General features: G+C 41.1%; 1 protein-coding gene across 1 annotated transcript; it reads right to left on the reverse strand.

Annotated features, from left to right (window-relative positions):
• Nucleotides 1–1,201: 1,201 nt before the first annotated feature.
• Nucleotides 1,202–15,856, reverse strand: plpp2b (phospholipid phosphatase 2b). The gene is made up of 6 exons (XM_005734090.1): nucleotides 15,355–15,856; nucleotides 5,919–6,070; nucleotides 5,443–5,705; nucleotides 5,171–5,228; nucleotides 4,026–4,202; nucleotides 1,202–3,103 (listed from the first exon to the last, which is right to left on the reverse strand). Exons 1-6 carry the CDS (start codon nucleotides 15,413–15,415, stop codon nucleotides 2,948–2,950), a joined length of 867 nt encoding a protein of 288 aa, XP_005734147.1. The 5' UTR covers nucleotides 15,416–15,856; the 3' UTR covers nucleotides 1,202–2,947.
• Nucleotides 15,857–18,734: the final 2,878 nt, after the last annotated feature.

The raw sequence follows: 18,734 nt of genomic DNA on the forward strand, positions 1-18,734 counted from the left end.
TAAAGAGATACATTCCAAAAATACATTTGAAGTGTAAATTATAACTTTATTTAAAATTTGCTGCTTTAAAGACTATAGATATAATCTATAGGTTACACACAAGCAAACACAACATGAACCACAGGCACAAGTCGATATATAAACAGAAGTATCAAATCTAAAGTATTAAACCAATTAAGCATACACATGGAGACTTAGCTGAGAACTTTCGTTTCCAAAAAGCTTGAGGGGAGTCGAACACCGTGATACCCCTACACCCTCATCCTCATTTTCTGCCATTCGTCAGGTTGAGTTATATACACATGCTTTAGATATAAGTAGCAAGCACAAGCAGAGCATTGCACATCTGTGCAACCACTTCCAGATGCTTCTTGTTGTAAATGTGCACTTTAAATGTGTGGAAATCCCTGTGGACCAAGGTTTGCCATAGGATACCCCACCCCCACTACAGCACAGCTTTGGGGCCTCACAGTCGCTGCCAGTTAAGATTCCCTCTGTGTTCTTTTCTCACCAAGTCCATCAGCCTATCAGGTTTGTGGTCTGTCTGATCTATTGTCCATCATCCCTGTGCTTGTTTATACACTGTACAAGATCTACACATGAGACCTTATGCACACCATTCATCAGCACAGGAAGGGGAAAAGGAACATGGACCAATGTTTGAAGTGGAACCAGAGCAGTGTTACAAGCTTCAAATACACAGCTGGGTATGTAACTCTTCATCATTACAGCAGCCATTTAAGAGCCCTGCCAAGGCATCTGGCATCCGTTTGGACCTGGAATTGGATTTGTTTGTGTAGCAAATCCAACAGGCACCAGTCTGAGAAATCCCGGGCCAAAGCACACTGTACAGGTAAGACTAAAACATCCCTACATTTGAAATAAAAGCATACAATTTATATATTAATCATTCTTTTTGTTGTTGTCTGTTATTTATTTCAAATATAGGTGTATAAACACACACGTACTTCACAAAACTTAAAAACATGTCTTATAGCATTCATGGATACAGTATTTGTGGCTCATAGTGGCAAGCTGGGGTGATTGCACAAAAAACCTTAGAGCTGGCACTTCCAACCTTATAAAAGTACATAAAGAACATTTTATATTCAAAATAACTTATTAACCACTTTCAAAATGGCTGTCTCGTCCATCTTTGATTATTATTTGCTAAACAAATTTTTTTTGCCAAAAAAAAAATAAAAAAAAAAGTGGAAAAGGGACACAAGATAGAGGCAACGTTTCTTAATATTTGATTGATTGTATAGTAGTGGTATGACACATCAAGTCCAGCAGAAATAAAAGCTACAGGCATCAATGGTGTCTGCTACTGCAGACCATTTCACATAGGTGATCAAAAAAATCATTAATCTAATCCACAATTACATGTTTACATTTCAGAAACTTTCCAGTCTGGACATGAGCCTAAAAGCTGAAGATTCGATGTGTCCTCACCTTAGCTCAGTTTCATGCTAAACGTAATGAAATCAGTGATATCACATGACAGTTAGTGAAGTCTGCCAACATGCATGAGCACTAATCTAATTAGTGTGTTGTCAGCTGGTAAACCTGTCTAGCACTTTAAGAACAAAATGTTTGTTCTAGCAGAGACACAGATCTGTTTGTACGGCAGTTATGAAACATTACTGGATGTTCTTGTTTCCCATGTTGGTTAACCGGCTCTACAGCTCATCTAAGCAGCTCTGGATGGTCTATAGCTAACGTTTCAGGAGTTTTTGGGGCCACATGCCAATAAGATTTTAGCCAGAGCCAAAGAAAAACCACCACAAAATCAGCAATGTAATAAAACAATTATAACAACATTGTTAATTCGGGTAATATTTACTCAAGCATTTTAAAAATGTGTTTATCAAACAGGCAGCAAGATCCATAGATTTCTGTTGAACGAGGTGACACAGACTCCACGATTTGAGACATGCTGTCAACAGGATGGCATTATATAGGAAAATAAGTTAACCGACAGTCAGAAATTCAGTATTCTTCTACTGTAGGTCCAATAAAATGACATGAATCCACCAACACTTAGAAACTTTCCTGCCTGAACATTCTTCTCGTTACAATTATTCTAGACAAATTTGGTTTTCTACTTTCACAAATCAAAAAATACACTCTAATGTTAAACCTCCATTAATCGGTGTAGTTTTAATTAAAATTAAAGAACTCACTGGAAGTGAAATAGCTGCTTTGAATTCTGAAACCGTGCCCAGATTCTGGTGCAGTTTTTGGCACTTTTCAGGCACTTTTAGGTTATCACTGCATTCGCTCTGTATAACTGAAATCTAGGTGCTGTCACTGATCCATTCTGGAACAGATAACATGCATACTGTATAATAATAACAACCCTAATTTGCAAGTAATGAGTAAAGAAAGTAGAATATGTATCAACCCAAATGCAGAGAAACTTTTATCTGACATTTTTTGTCAGTGTGCTGGAAAAAGACACTGGAAGCTTACAGCTATTGAAACCTGCATTGCTAACACAGGTAACAATGTTACCCATGTTGCATTTGGTAAAGCTTTTTTTGCTTTACCGTTAATAATGATAGCTTGAAAATATGCTTCTTTCTCTCTTACAGGAGAAAAGTGTCATGGTTGTGTCTCAGGTGCCTCGGGATGGGCTGCATCCCTCAGTCCAGTGGAGCAGGTGGAAAGTGAGTGGTTGATGCAGAGAAAAGAGGTTGAAAGTTACAGGCCAGAAGTCTAGCTTTTCCTTTCTTTTTTAAAACACAAATACAAAGGGCCGATTGCAAAACTTACCAAAACATTAAAATTTGACACAGTTCCAGGACAGAAGGCATCCTGAAGAGTCAGGATTGCATATAACCCAGGTTATTACCTGATCTAACCAGGTTGAAGCCCCTGGATTTGACGCTATCACACAGGTTTGTGGTCTGCAGGTTTGCAGTCTTTGTTCCTAAGTCCACTATCACACAGTGCCACGACTGTGGTAGTTGTAATGGTTGCTGTTCTCAGAGTCTGCAATCTGCACGCTGGGTTTCCTTTCTGGTTCCTCACCATCGCGAGTGCCCGGCCTCTTGGAACGTTTAGGACACTTCTCGAAGAAATCCGACACAAAGTGCACCTGCAGAGGAGAGGAAAGGAGAGATTAAGAGGGGACAAAAAAAGGAAGCCAGACAAGATTGCAGGTCACTTAGAAAATTATTTGTGCTACAGAGATTGGAGTATAAACAAGTAAGGGACACTGAGGAGGTCGGGCAGAGCTGGAAACTGTGATTACACGTGTCTGGAGAGGACTGTGAACAGCTGTTAAATGACACACTAACGCAGACTCTCACACACATCAGAGAGGAACACACAGAGAGCAGGCACAACCCCTGCAGACCATAAAATCCTATGCCCAGGAGGGTCTCTAATTGCGCGCAGCACTGTGAAGGCCAAAGGTGCAGGCTCACATCCCAATTAATCATGCATGGACACACACAGACACACAAACACACGCTCCACCACTCCAGAATTTCCACGAGGCAGAGCTGACAGTGGTTCAATCATAACAGGGAAGTGGCCAAACAATAAAGAAGCCCAGCTGGATGAAGCAGGTGAATGGACTTGTTACCTGCCAGCTGTGAGTATGTGGGTTTGTATCAAGACACACCATGCTGCTGTCACACTTCACTCTACTCATGCTTCCTCTCTACATGGCTTTTAACTTTGGGAATAAAATATATGTTTTGAGCTATTCTGCTAACGTTTCCACTAAATGTCATTTTTATGATTTAGACGGTCACACCCGTGTTTGCCTTTCCAGCACTTGGAAACCACAGGACTAAGATGCAAAGTTAATATGTCATCAGGTAGGAAGCTGGTGGTGCAAAAAATGTAATGAAAAAAAGTCTCCATGTAATCATAAATTCTCAAGAGGAGAAGTAAAAAGAAAAACTGGCAAAAGTTCCCAGGCGTAAGCTTTTAAAAGTAATGGCTGTGTTACTATAAAATCACTAATTTTTGTAGCATTTATCTTGTAGGACGTTGCCGTGGAGACTCACATTTAGCAAAGCAACAAGCGCTCCCTGCAGCAGCCCCACCAGCACATCGCTCCAATGGTGCTTGTAATCAGAGACTCGGGTGTAACCCACATAAACCGCGAAGGCCACCAGGAAGAACTGGATGGTGGGCCGGAGAAGTCTGGCCCACTTTGCCACAAATCTCGCCTGCACGTAAAGCTGGAGGTGGAAACAGAGAGGAAAAAGAGAGCAATGATGCTATTAGCACTGCTGGAACCTAAAAAGCTTATCACACCAATACATAACAGCATAGTCACCAGTTATATTATGGCAACACTGCATCATACATCATAACTGCAATGTGATATGCTAACAAAACAGTAAAGTAGGGAAATTTGTGCCATTTCTAAATGTGCTTAAACTGCAGCACTATCAAGATACTGGTTGGATCCTTTAAAAAGCAGGCTATGACTTTGGTGCTTGAGTTTGCAGTGAAAACAGTAGCTGGCACCTCTCAAATTAGATTTAACTTTAAAAAGGTGCTGAGTACAAATCTAATTTATGTTCTCAAACCCCATTTATGCTGGAAAGCACCGATGCCAACAAAATATGAATCTGGCAATAGTTAAAAACTCTGCTCGGCTGCTGTTAAAGGTGTAAAAATTGGCATCGCACCACCGTCCGCCTGCCGTACGGCTACGCTGCATTCAGCACTATAGCATACTCTTTCAAGGCAGCCCAGAGGACAAGGGCTGGATGTCACAGCTGAGCTCTATGTTTGTTTGCAGCATATGGCTGGCAAAACAGAGAGCGCCAAAGACAGGAATGGACACTAGCTGGACGCTCTTTTCTTGGAACTGAAAAAAAAAAAAAAGCTGCTTTGCTTGGAGCTTGCTGTCTAGCTGCGGTGCCTTTTAAAACAAAGAGATGGGGCCAAGAGCTGAATAGGCCTGGAAGACAGGTCAGAGCTCGTGCTTTGCCTTCATCATTGCTGGGAAAAGGGTTGCAGACTATTCCAGATCATTTGTCTCACTACATTCTTCCCCTGGACTCCACTTTTCCCTTTTATGTCTCTGAGTACAACTCTAAATGCATGAGAATGCTCTTAAAGGAGCCCAGAGGTTTAATTTTTTTTAACTGTACAGAGAGATGGGTTTTATTTCTTGAAGCTCACGTTCTGTACTTACCGCTAGGAAAAGCATGCAGTACATGCTAAAAGAGGAGTGACCAGAATAGAAGGACAATCTAGAGAAAAAACACAATTCAGATGTAACTGCTTTACACAGGATATTTGTACAGTAGCATTTTGTAGCATCAATATCATGTAAAATGTGTTAGACTTCCTTTTCACAGACAATGTCTGTTTTTTTTAAATTTACAGTATGTTACAATCTGTGTAATTTGAGTGAGGTTCTTGTTTCCTCTATAAAGAAACTGATGGAAGTTCTTTCCCTCCTACCTAGACTCTGTGACATCCTCAGGAGTCCCAGTGCAGTTGATCACCGGCATGTATCCTGTGCAGACTTTCGGTGCACATACTGCCATGAAGTTTGGCCTTGGACGCCCAATAGTGTACTTTGCAAGGTCAGTAAGTGACTGGCTGACAGCTCCTCCAAACAGAAAGGTGCCTACTACCTTGTAGAGTGCAGCTAGATACTGATTGAACTGTGTGTTAGACTGAATCCTCTGTCTGTAGACCAGATAAGCCTCTCCAGATGAGATCTGAGGAGAGAGAATAAAAAAATCAAAGATTATTTCTTGGGTTTTTTCCCCCACATTTTTCCTCCATTACATAAAAAGTCTTCTCCTACTTCTATATCAACTTATTGTCAAGTTCTGGCAAAATGCATTCATTTATTTAAGAAAGACCATAGGATCGTGTCAAATGAGTAAAGTCAGCTAGAACGATGTCATGAAACGTCCTGTTACACTTACAATGACGAGAGTGCAGCAGATGGTGATAGCTGCCAGCATACCGGGGGTGATGGTGTCTAGTTTTAGGGGATACTTGATGCTGTCATCATTGCAGTAAATGCCTCTTTGGTATGGCTTGGAGACAATGGTCATAATGATGAAAGGCAGTGCCGCTGGAGGGAAAACAAACCAGATGAACAGTCTTATTATGTTAGACTAATTGCATATCTGGATAAATTTTGCTCTTGCTGGGATGAGATGGATGCATAGGTGTTTGACTGTGATGTAACAGAAGTTCCTGGGCTTTGGCCGTGATTGGGCGGCACATAAGAGGATCCCAGATCCAAGTTAATGTACTTTAAAATCAAAGACTAATGAGGTAGAAAAACACATTTGGCTATTTTTCTGTATTTTTCAGACATTACCTCATGTCCTAACTTGGGGGATGAAAATTTTTTCTAGGGATAAATGCTAAGTTCACAAGGATGAAAACAACCCACAAGGAGAAACACATTTTGTGCTTTAAATGTAGGCAAAAATACACAGTGGGAAATAGATTTTATATTCATGAGCATATGCAAAAAGAAAAAAAAAAGATCAGACATCAGACATATACTCATGTGTACAATATAAACAGTTAAAAAACTGTACACAAATTCCTGCAGGCATGTGGTTGTGTGCAAAATAAGCCCAAATATAGCTGCTTACAGCTCCCCCGAGAATGCATGATGTCCTCGAGAGGTTCAGAAAACTCAATTCCTAAACCACACGCTCACCATCTTCCTCTCTGTCTAACAGACACTCACTAACAAGCACATTTCAGAATGTGAAGAACTAATAAACAGTTTCTGAATACATTTTGCAAATTGCTTCTTTGCTATGTGAATCAAAAACCTGTTAAATTTGCAGAAGCTCAAATGAGACTTGAAGATATGAGACTGCTGAAAAACAGCTGATACTTATTTCTACATCTTAGCAATGTGACCCAATTAAAACGAGCTTCTACTAGCTGTCTTTGGCGATCCCCTTTCAAGGCTACAATGCAGAGTGGTGAAGAATGACTCTAGGGAGATTTAGACAATATGTGAGACAAAGGCCTGAAATGCACAGGTGCAGAAACTGGAGGTATTTGATCCAACCTTGGGCTTGTTGATGGGAACAGTAAAGTAATTAATGTTCAAGAAATAACTAATACATTATCCAGTTATTGGTTGGACATATTATATAGCACATATATGACACATAACATCCTAGAAATGCAGGGAATAAGTATCTTTTGTCCCTTACACGGCACTGCAAATTTGTAGTTTTATAGGGTTACGGGTATTTCTGACATTCATTAGAGAAGTCAAAGACTAAACAATCAACTGACAAATGGCTGGAAATGATCAGGTGTTCCAGCCCTAGTAAGGAATGTGTTCTCCACCCTAATACCCACTACTGCTATCCATAGAAGGCGGACAGTCTTGGGCCCACTGTGAAAATACCAAGTGCCTGCATGCGAAATGCAACAAAAACAGCAATGCAAAAGCATCGCAAGAACTTGAAAAGTTCACTCACCAATAGCATTGAATTTCTGTGTAAATGAACTGTGCACCCCTCCCATTTAAAAGCAAAAAAAAAAGTCTGCCCTTGACATATTTCTAGGAAGATTTCCAGTGAGCCTGACTGATGAGAGACCATTAAGACTGAAACTAAAGGAAAATATACAAGAGGAAGGCAGATTGGGATTCAGCTGAGATAAATGCTCTGTTGATTCCATGTTTAATTCCACCTCGTGACAGATATCGGAGAACAGCCTACTGCAAATGTATGAACACTGTCACAAAGAAAAGCACTACTTAGGTTGTAAGTGGACCCGAAAACTGTCACTTCAGTACATTTAACAACTCGGTTAAATTCTTAGAAATACCCCTCGCTATTGTTCAGTATTCTCGGCAACAGGCCATGTATGATGACAGAAGAAGAATAACATGCACTTGATCTTATCTCTATGTCGAAGGTGACACGGGATGAGATGGGATATAGAGACATATCGCCTGCACACCTGTGGACAAAGGGTTTTATGGGCTCAGTGAGCAAAGGCAGCAGCAAAATACAGGCTTTGTGCTGAGAGCAGAATAAACAATAGTGCTCAATTGGATGAACACATGATTGTGCATTGACCCCTGCTGACCTGGCCTTGATGGAGCTGGATTTAGACTAGACAAACATTGAAGGAAAAAAAGTAGAGACGTTACCTTTAACAAAGACAGTGTTCAGTCACAAAGTAAATTTATTTAAAAGCCTTTTGCCAGACTAGTCTTTCTAATCAAAGTACCCTGGGGAGGACGCGGGAAGCTTTCCCACTATGCGTAAAAACATTTAGAAACACTTCCCAGAACATGCAACTATTGTTACATGCAGCAGCCATAAATGTTTAAGTAGTTTTAGTGCCTACAGGCAGTTTAAGTACATTTATTATTTTATTTCTAAGACCAGTAACATTACAAGCAGCAGCTGGTTGTCACCTTTCACTGTGTGGCAGATTCCCACCAATCACTGCATGAGCACAGGACCCCAGTGTGCAGGATGTGGTAAACCAGGATTTTAAAGTCCTATTCCACACATTTTCCTGTTACAGCCACCAAATCCTGTCTGTGATAACTGTAGTGTAATACAGTCTCTTATATTTAACTAACATCCTGTCTGAAGCACCACAGGGGAGCTCGCTGATGCAGATTTACTGATGTGGCTTTTGGGTGGCAGCGTATCCATCTGTATCCTGCATCCTGCTACCAGCTGGAAAGAATGGAGCAAACTTAAAAAAAAACCCAACAACTACTACTTTTTATTTCTCTGTGGAGTCAGGAAAAAATAGTTGCACTAAAATCAGAGTCAGGTTTAAATGAAACCTACCTCCATGAATACATAGCACCAAGTTTGAAGGTTTTTATAAGGTTGGCCTAGACAAACTCTAGAGAGAAGTTTATTTACCTAACACAGAATGGTAAATGTCAAGCAGCAGTACAACATAATTATTTCTATGCTGGAGTCGCATGATAGAACCAGGCCATTAATCACAGCAAAGCAGGAGAAGAATTAAGGGGGAAAAAACCTTTAAAATGATGTGCCAGCTAATGAAATATCGCACAAATTCACACATGGCTAAACAGCTTTTGCACGTCCATCATCACCATTATTCTACTGCCTGCAAAAATGTATTCATCTCATCAGCTCAATATCTTTATGTTTTTTAATGCTTACTAAATCCTCTTAACAGGACAGGGTTTATGGACTGAATGAAGTCAGCCTGCAGGTCTTTAAAAAGCCCCTCTGACTTGTAAAAAAAGTATTAATTTTTCATGTCTGTTTTCATCCACGAAGCACTAATTCAGCTGACACCTGCCTTTAACTTTTAAGTCATGAATCAGAAGCTCAGATGAAAAGGGGGGGAAACGGCAGAAATAAAATGATGTAAGGAGTCTGGACTGCTCTCATGGGCAAAATAAATGGTACGCCCTGAGGTGCGTATGCGAGTGTGTCTCATGAGCAGTCCCCCTGCGTATAATATCTGCAAGAAACAAACCAGCCAGTCTCTGGAAAAGCAGACATACTCCAACACAGTTTTCAGACAAAATTAGACCCATCGGCACACAAAATAGGCCTCCAGCATACCACGAGACAATCCCACAACCCAAACTGACATTGCTCCAGAGCTGCCTCCACTTAAAGACCGAGCAGTGTCTCTGACTCTACTGGAGATTTTTCTGTTGAGAAAATCTGAAAGAACACAGAATACATGGAAGTAACAATAAAAAGAGTAGACTTATTTCTTGTGCGTGCGGAAAACCTTGTTTTTGGATGTTTCCTCCAAAGATTGAGGGAGGAGAATGTGGCCAGGAAACGCTCCTGCCTGAGCCTCTAATGTGCAGTCCTTCTGCCTCCGTTTAAAGAAAGTTCACTTTAGAGTCTTTGGTTCCACTTTGCAGTAATACCTTGGTGACTCCCACTGCTACAATGGATACTAGAGCAAAATGAAGCTATATGAGAGTAACTGAGAATGACTGTCTGAGGAATCCAGCTCAGTCAGAGGGAGATTTCTGCATTAATTAATACATGAACAACAGCAGCATGTTCATTCTTTCCACCGCTGCTGAATCACATCCTCTCCCCCTGTTTCTCTGTCATGCTTAAAGCCATTCATTCTTCTCTTTCTGTCACTCACTCGATCACAGTGTCCTCCCACACACTTCTCCCTCTGTTGTAAATATAGAGGCCTCACTGGGTGATGCTTTATTTAGCTGGTAGATGTGCAATTATGCAGGACCATTTGGACCACAATCGCACTCTGGTGCTGACATTCAAGGCCCGTCACATCCTCTGCTAGCTTAGGTCTTTTTCTTCCATTTCCCTTCCCTCCTTTTCATGTCTACATGTATTTGCTGTACAGGGTCCATTTTTCTGCTCTGGAGACCTTAGTCCCTTGAGTCAAACTGCCATGATTATCTGGAAGTCATAGTTTGAGAATAACTGACACCTACTCACCGTGGTTTCTCTGACATAACTTGCTGCACCTGCATAACCACACAGATGGACAATTATGTTCCCTAATTTGAAAAACATACAGTGTGGGTTTTTATTATGCATACCTAAAGAGTGCATGGCCTGTGTGTGGCGTGAGATGGGTGTTCCCATGCCCTTAGGATGCCCTGCGGGGCCTAAGACTTTCCTTCGGGGTCGTAGCTGGAACATTTGCTCTTCCATCTAATTTCTTCCACTCTGGTTTCCTGCCTTTGCAGCATGAAGGTCACCTTCTTCTTATTGTATTTCTAGCCTTCTTTTCTTCCTGTTGACTGTTTTAGTTTCATCTTACATTTCACCGCTTCTTAGAAATCTGTGTCACTCTTTAGTCATTTACTCAATTCCTGACTGCGTGGATGAGGACAGAGGGAGGCTCCCCCCCCCCTTTCTTTTAGCTGGAGTGTTTCCACTTTTTATTCCTTTGAATAAAAATTTCTCTCCTTCGTTTGTTCCCTCCAATTCAAACATGTTTTTATGTCAAAGCAGGTCATGCTCAAGAAGATGTGTTGCAGTTAAAAAACCAGCTAAAGCTCTCTCTCCTTCTAACTGTCGCCCCTCCAAGCTGGACTGACTAATGTGGAAGGTATGTGCTGAGCCTACAACCTCTGCCGGCGTAGGCCTCTGGAATTCTAATTCACATGAGGAACGCCCAACTTCACCAGTCACACCAAATCCTGCTGCTGCTGTGGTCCATTCTTTATTTTTAATCCCACTGTTTCACTCCGTCCATCATTTACGCGTGCTTAGCTTCAAGCAGAGCAGAAGGAGACATGGCGGCAGGCGAGGCTGTGCGAGTGGTGGGAGAGCAGCTAAATCTGGGTGAGCAATCAAAGAGTCTGGGTTTGGAGGGGATCAAAGAAGTAGGCCACACAGGTTTCAACCTAAACCAGAAAGGCCTGCGGGAGGAGTTAAAAGGCAGTCTGATGTGTGCAGCTACAATGAATAATCCTGACCTTACTAAATAAACTGCTGCCTTGCTGTGTCGTACTTTATCCTGTATATATTTGATGTTGCCTTTATACGTTCTCAGCTTGTTTGGATTAGTCCTTAAAATCTAGTTTGGCTCGACATTAACAAGAAACATGTCTTTTAGACTGCGTTTGGCTTATTTACAGCTCGTATCTTTTTCTAGTGATCAAACAGCACTGTTTACATTTTTGATACTCGAGGTTTTATATGATGTCAGTGACAGCTCTGGCAGTGAGCACAGCAGCCCCAAACACCTGCTGTTCATCATTCAGAAAAAAAGGTTACCTAAGGAGAGAAGTGCTTATAGAGATTATTCCAGAGTGCACGAATTGGGGGGTTACACCAAAACAAAGATTATTTTGAACTGTGAATCATGCTAAGCTCTGGTAAAGTCCAAAATAATAACGTAGATCTGCAAAGAGCAGTGGGTATCCTGTAATAAACATCAATAAATATACAGAAAAATAGAATATTGGATGTCGACATGGCAGAGCTACATAAAAGAACATACAAATAAAAACTTAAAAAAAACTGTAGAAACAAACAGTCAAAAATAATCAATGTATGCCTATAAAATACCTGAATTCCACACTCAACCTCACTTTCAACGATTTAAAATAATTTGAATATCAGCAACCAAAATATAAAGAAACTAAGTTCTCTCAGTGGAACGTGTCTGTTTGTTTAAAAGGGCTTCAGTTTCCATGACATGGCTCTCCTAAGGAAAACCATTCCCATCAAGCATCTTCATAGCTTTGCTCTGAGAACTCAAGCCAATCAGTCTTACCAACAAAAACCACATGAGAGGCCCGGCTCCCAGAAGACTCCGCTGGATGGCTTCACCGACAAACTAACCAGAGTTGGCAAGCAACACAGCAAGGGGACAGAGTGCATTAAGAGTAGAAAATGCAATGAAATGTGTAGAAAGTCTGACAGTTTTCCTGCCGTGGGAATCTGTGAGCAAGCGCTATTGTATGTGTCACTGTGATTGTGATCATATAAAATACTGAGAACAACTTGATATGTGCAGGCCAGGCGCAAATCAAAAACTCTGCTGCCATTGTTCTTTAGCTGTGCAAAAGAAACCAACAAATGCAGAGTGATAAGTGATAAGTATACAACTCTCTGAAAACAAAATTATAAAATACTGTAAATCTTAGAGATTAGTGACCCTTATTAGAATAAGCAGAAGAGACGGATGGATGGACTCTAACACCATTTTAAGAAATGCAGGTATGTTTCTTTTACATAATATCAACTTTTACATACTGTACAATACATACATAACACGTTTTGTAAGTGGGTCAGCAATCAATGACACAGAACAGGTTTGGCACAATCTTACAGACAATAACGAGCGGACACATGGGAAAACAAGAATGCGTTGGCAGTGCCTCGCCCCAAGGCCTTTTAGTCTATTGGCCTGGTGTATTATCGAGCGCATTACTCATGATTCAAAATGTCATTCATTTTTCCAACAGGAGCACCCATGAAATGAGGTGAGCTGTGACATACATGTTACACCTGCAGAGCTGTGGGCAGGGAGAGGTTAAAACACGGTCTTTCCTTTCTCGAGCCAACACCCAATATCTATTTGTGCTGAGTGTAGACTTACACAGACGGGGTAGGGAGTGGGAGGAAGGGAGGAAGAATAGACGAAGAACCGAGGCCAGAAGCTCACAATAAACAAGAAATTCAAAACCAAGGTAGATCTTTGACGAGTACAACAACCTCAAATGTCCCTCACAAAAAAAAGAGACAGGAGGCTTAAACTAGACAAATAATACACAATACGACAGACCTCGAGTAGGAAGGCATCAGTAAACTACCACAAACCAGCTATTTTACACCACATTCATCCATTAAGGTGCTCAGTAACTGTGTTGTGGACTGTATTAAACAAAAAAACCACAACAAAAAAGACAGAAGCACATCTATTCATATGAAACCACCAGTTATCAGTGTAGTTTGACCTGGGCAGGGCAGGGTGAAAGAGATAGAGAGCATGCCAAAGAAATATTTCTTTCATGTTACCATTGATTTTGGCCTTTGGATTCCTGAACAAAGGATAGATGAAGGCAGTCTGCTGAATGTGAGACATATTTCTTCGGCTGAGCAAAAGTCCAGAGAGAAGAAAAAGGCAGATTTGAAAGGCTCACAAATTCAAGAAATGTAAACAGTCTGAAAATGCAGAAGAAACCCAACTCAACACTGTTTCCATACAGGCTAATGGTCAGCATAATTATAAGCTCTATCGTGTTGTTATTACACGCCTGGGGAAACCTCACATAAACTTGGGGTTGACTTGACGATTATTTGGGTGAATGACATGGGTGGCAGTAGGGAAAGCGAAGGCAAAAAGGGTGGATAATCCATCGAGATCTGACCAACCATCCGACCAACCCAGACATTAACCCCAGACTTGTGACAACCAAATGGTAAGGCTTATCATGTTCAGCAGTCTGTGGATATTCCCACTGATGGAAAATACTCCTAAGCTCTTTGTAAAGCCCGGGATGGAGTGGGGGCCCTGGAAGTCTTTGTCCCGAACTCCTTCCTCTTTTGTACCTCGCCGGTAGAACCGAGACAAAACAAGTGATAAACAAGGTGCCAAACACCAGCAAGTTGCAAAACAGATGGCTGTCGTGCTCATGTGGCATTAACACAGTGAACCAACCTCCCACCACACTGGTATATTCCACATGTGCATATTATCCTTGTGTCCGCATCTGAAAACAACTTCTTCTGGACATGTCAGCTCAGAGTTTTTATGTTTGTTGTTTTTTTTTGTTTGATAAAGTTGATCTAATCATTATCTTTATGATGAAAACATTTGTCAGATTATTAAACCCAGTGATTTATTTATTTTGGCATCTGTATTTATATGTTTTTAACAAACCCCCTTTGAGTCTCAGCTAATTATTAAAAGATTCACACGTCTGTCAAAAGTCTGTACAGTATGTACATGGTTATTTTCATCATGCAAATCTGAATACGGTGACATTAATATTATCTTTATAATGCATTGAGTTATTGATACAGCTGCACTGATTAAGTAATTTCATACAGTTCGTGTAAATCTCCAATAATGGATTCATTGTTTCCTCCCTAATCGTGTTCCATACCTTGAAGATGAATGTCAAAAGACACTCATCAGTGTGGAAAGCTGTTACTACAATGTTTGTTAGTATGGTGCATTTTCTGACACTATCCAGAGGAGGGAGGAGACGATTCCGATACATATTAGTTCATTGGTTACAGCAGAAAATACTGTTTCTGCCTGAAGTTAAACGCGGAACATCCGTTTCCGAGCGCAGCAGAAAGTCAAATGTCGAGAAATGCACCAAACGTAGGAAGTTGGGCTGCAGTCTTTTTAGGATTCCTGGCAGACAAAATATGTGGAATAAGCGGGGCGCACACATGCGTATCAGATTTCCATAAACAAATATTCAGCTTCCTGGGGCACTGTAAAGTCCTGCAAAGTTTTGGTGAGTAGGTTGAAGCATGCAAGCTTGCGAGGAGGATGACACTGAGATTTCCTCTTATGTTCTGCCATGGTGAAATTGCACCAACATTTAAGGCCGGGACGTTATCCCAGCCCGGATCTCCATAAACAAAGTGAGTGACAGGCTGCTCATTTAGCGCCAGACCCGAGTGTGGCAGTCCAGCTGCTGGATCAGCAACAGAGATTAAAATCAGCAGCCAGCCAGAAAACCTTTTGTCTGATTAAAAAAGTTTAACGTGCAAATAAACAAACACCGCTGAGTTCCCATCACTACAAGAGACCCTAAGCTGCTGTTATCGGTGCAAAACACACACAAAAAATGCGAATTATGAGAAGAAACGGATGTAGCCGCAAATATATTACCAGCGACTTTTGCGCATTGTCCGTGTGCTAAATAAAAGGAACAGGTTGTTAACTTACCAGCTGTAACGCACAGCACATCCACCACCACGAACAGCTTCTTCTTCTTCTGATCCTTCATTTTCTTTCCGCTAATTTACTTTATAATCAGAAACTTTGAGAGATAATTTTTTTTCTTGAATAAAGTAAACAAGTCCATCTGAGTTCGTTCACTCAGAAACGTACAAGTAACTCTAAAAACAAAGGGTAACCTGTACAACGAGTTCTTCCGGGATCCTGGTTCGTACCTGTGCTGCGATGACAGTGACAGCGGAGGTGTGTAAGTTTCTTATAGCGCCACTTTATCCAAACTCCTTTCAGAGCAGCACACCTCTGACGCTCTGCGTCCTTTTGCGCACATAACTGATTTGGGTATCAAATAAAGACCAGAGAGAGACCATCCGATTGAACTGTGACGGAGGCGTCCGCAGAATCCAGAATAAACTCTTTACTCCGGTCAAACCACGCCACTGCTCCTGATCCCTCCTCCTTGCTTCCTCGTCTGGCTCTTCTCTTCATCCGATCGCCACCAGGCACCGAGCTTTTGCGCACATGTGCGCAGAAAACAGGGAGGAAGACGTTTTTTTCTCTTTGTGCTTTTGCCAGTGTTACGCCTTTCATGTATGTTCAGTAGAGACGACTCAATTACTGCTTTAATTGGAGCTGAAAAAAGTGCACTCGGATTTAAAATACGAAGGAAGAAGGAAGATGCCATTTCCCGAAACGGATAAATGTATTAACAGAAGGAATTGACTGATGGGGTTAATTATTAACGTTTACTTAAATGAACTAAAGCAGCCTCACGTGAATATCCAGCTCCCATTTCTTAAATCACACCCACACAACAAACTTGGTGCCCTTTTCTCTTGAGATCTTTCTTCCCCCAAACCCCTCTCACACATATAAAAGAGAGATATTAAAGTATGGCTAAGAAGTAAACATATTAGCCAACCCTTTTATATAAGTTAGGACTGAGCACACTTGGTAGAAGACAGAATTTACATCCCAACAAAACCAGGGAGATTTTTACAAGGCATCCTGCGGCTGAAGCAAAATTAGCATGACTTTACATCAGTAGGACTCCAGGCCACAGTGCTTTATGCCCCAGGCAGTCAGGATGTTTCCCCTCCGCCAGTCATTACAAGGTTTGCTGTCTGCATGCAGTCATGTGTGTAGAGCTTTAAGTCATGAGTGTGCATTAACAGTTCACTCTGTTTGCATGCCAAACACCACGTTTACCCCCCGAAGAATATTAGTTCAGCATCCTTGAGTTAAGCAGATAATCTTGCATGCACACACTGAAGCTTTACTTGAATTTTACACGTTTTTAAGCAGTAAAATCAACTCAGTAGATAAATTAAAATGTTATAGCGTGCAAAGTAAACATCAACAACACACAGAACAACAGAGAGCTGCATACTTGGAGTCATTTTAAAGCTATGGCTTCTCTGCCCCCTTCTGGTTGTTCCTAACCATAGACGGCTTCTTTTAGGTGCCAGAAGAAGCCAGAAATATGATCCTCCCCCCAAACCCATTCGCCCCCAGTTTACAGTACTGAAGCTAGAAACAGGGATTCACAGAGTCATTCATATACTGAGCAGGCAAGAGCTTCACAAGTGTAGTGGACATTCATACGGGAATGAATGGTTGTGGCACTTGTTCATGCTCAACAATCCAGAAAAGGAAATCCCATGTGGACATAGAAATGCTGCATCCAGATGAACAGATTCAAATTTCAGGTATAACATTAAATATGTACACTACTGACCTGAGCGTGTAGATCAGTGAGTTATCAGTCTGGCTTTCTTACTGTTTAACGGAGGTTTTTCTTTCCCACTGTCACCAAGTCCACACTTACAGGGGATAATCTGATTGTTGAGGTTTTCTTTCTAATATTGTTGGGTCTCATTTTTACAATATAAAGTATAAAATATATATAATATATTTTTTACAATACAAACTAGAAACTTGAAGTGAAAACTCAAGAAATTCAAACACATCAATACAGAGATGGAGAACAATGCACAAGGAGCAGATTGTCGTATAAAACGCCAAGAATACTGCAGAAATATTATTCCTCTTAAACTGACACATTCATGAACACTGCAGGGAAATTGTTAACATGCTAAAATCAGTGGAACTATTGTTCATGTTTGTTGGGAAACTTGCTTTGCATTTTGAAGATTGTACCGTTACAGTTATGGACACCAAGCATTTTTGAGTGCGATCAGTCTCTTATTATTTTTATGTAGCTGTAGTAAATATAATGCAGACAGGCATATTTCACTGACCAGCTTTAAGAAAGCAAAAAGTGATTTGCAGCCAACAGGAGTCTGCAGGGTGTGCCAACACAGACCTCCACCAGGAACAGAGAGGTGAAGCAGCCAGCTACAGCACCATTAATGTGAGCCTGCAAGCCATCAGCTGGCAGCTTGACACCCTGCAACTCCAAATTCATGAGCTCAACAAACTGTTCCAGAGTCACAGCTTTTCTGATGAAATTTCTAAAGCTAATGAGGAGCTGAACTATAAAATTCACACTCTGTAGCAACAAATTTAACAAAAGCCTGAAAGACATAGCCATGGCCATTGACTTTAATTAAATTAAAGCAGAACGTGAAGCCATAAACCGGCAGCATGAGGTGCTCAATAATGAACTTGAGCACATAGAGGAAGAGGTCCACAACAAAATAGCCTTTGAGGAAATGTGTGGTGAGATTAAAAAAGTCCACAGAGAAAATTAGACAACAAAACACAGCAATGCAAAAGGAAATCCAGCAACTCAAGGACAAGCATGAACAACCAAACTCACTGGATGTCACAAAAGCAGCAGAATGAAGCTTCGCAACAGGAGATTCAGGAGATCCACAGACACATCCAGAGCAAAATCTCTGCAAGAAACCACAACAGTGTAGTGTCAAAAGAGGCCTTGAGTCATCACAGTGATGCCTTACGACGGGAACGCCAGAATCTCTTCAAGAATGAAAGAAAAAGTAAATACTGGAGAGGCTCTGTGCGGTTAAACACAATGAAAAGGACAAATTGGAAGCTGTTGTCAACCATCAGCTGCGGATCGAACAAACTTTAAAGGACAGATACCTTTAACTGGAAGCTGAGGAGAAGGTGGCACCATGCAGGCACAGAGCAAAGTCCTAATTAAAACTCACGTGAAGGTCTACAGAAAGGCTCTGAATGAAGAAGCTTGGAAATATAAGCACAAGCTGAGAAAATAACGCTGATGCCTTGAAGAAAAGAATTACTCTCAATGAAAGTCAAAGTTTATGAAACTTTGAGTACTTATAAGACTAGTTATAAGTCAGGAGGTGCTGAGCAACACACTCTCAAAGGAGAAAGGTTTGCAGGAGAAAAATAATGAGCTAAAAGCTGAGAAACTCTGCAAC

This window comes from Pundamilia nyererei, unplaced genomic scaffold (genome assembly GCF_000239375.1).
Source record: "Pundamilia nyererei isolate P.nyererei 1_Seehausen unplaced genomic scaffold, PunNye1.0 scaffold00056, whole genome shotgun sequence".
In the NCBI taxonomy this organism is placed as follows: Eukaryota; Metazoa; Chordata; class Actinopteri; order Cichliformes; family Cichlidae; genus Pundamilia; species Pundamilia nyererei.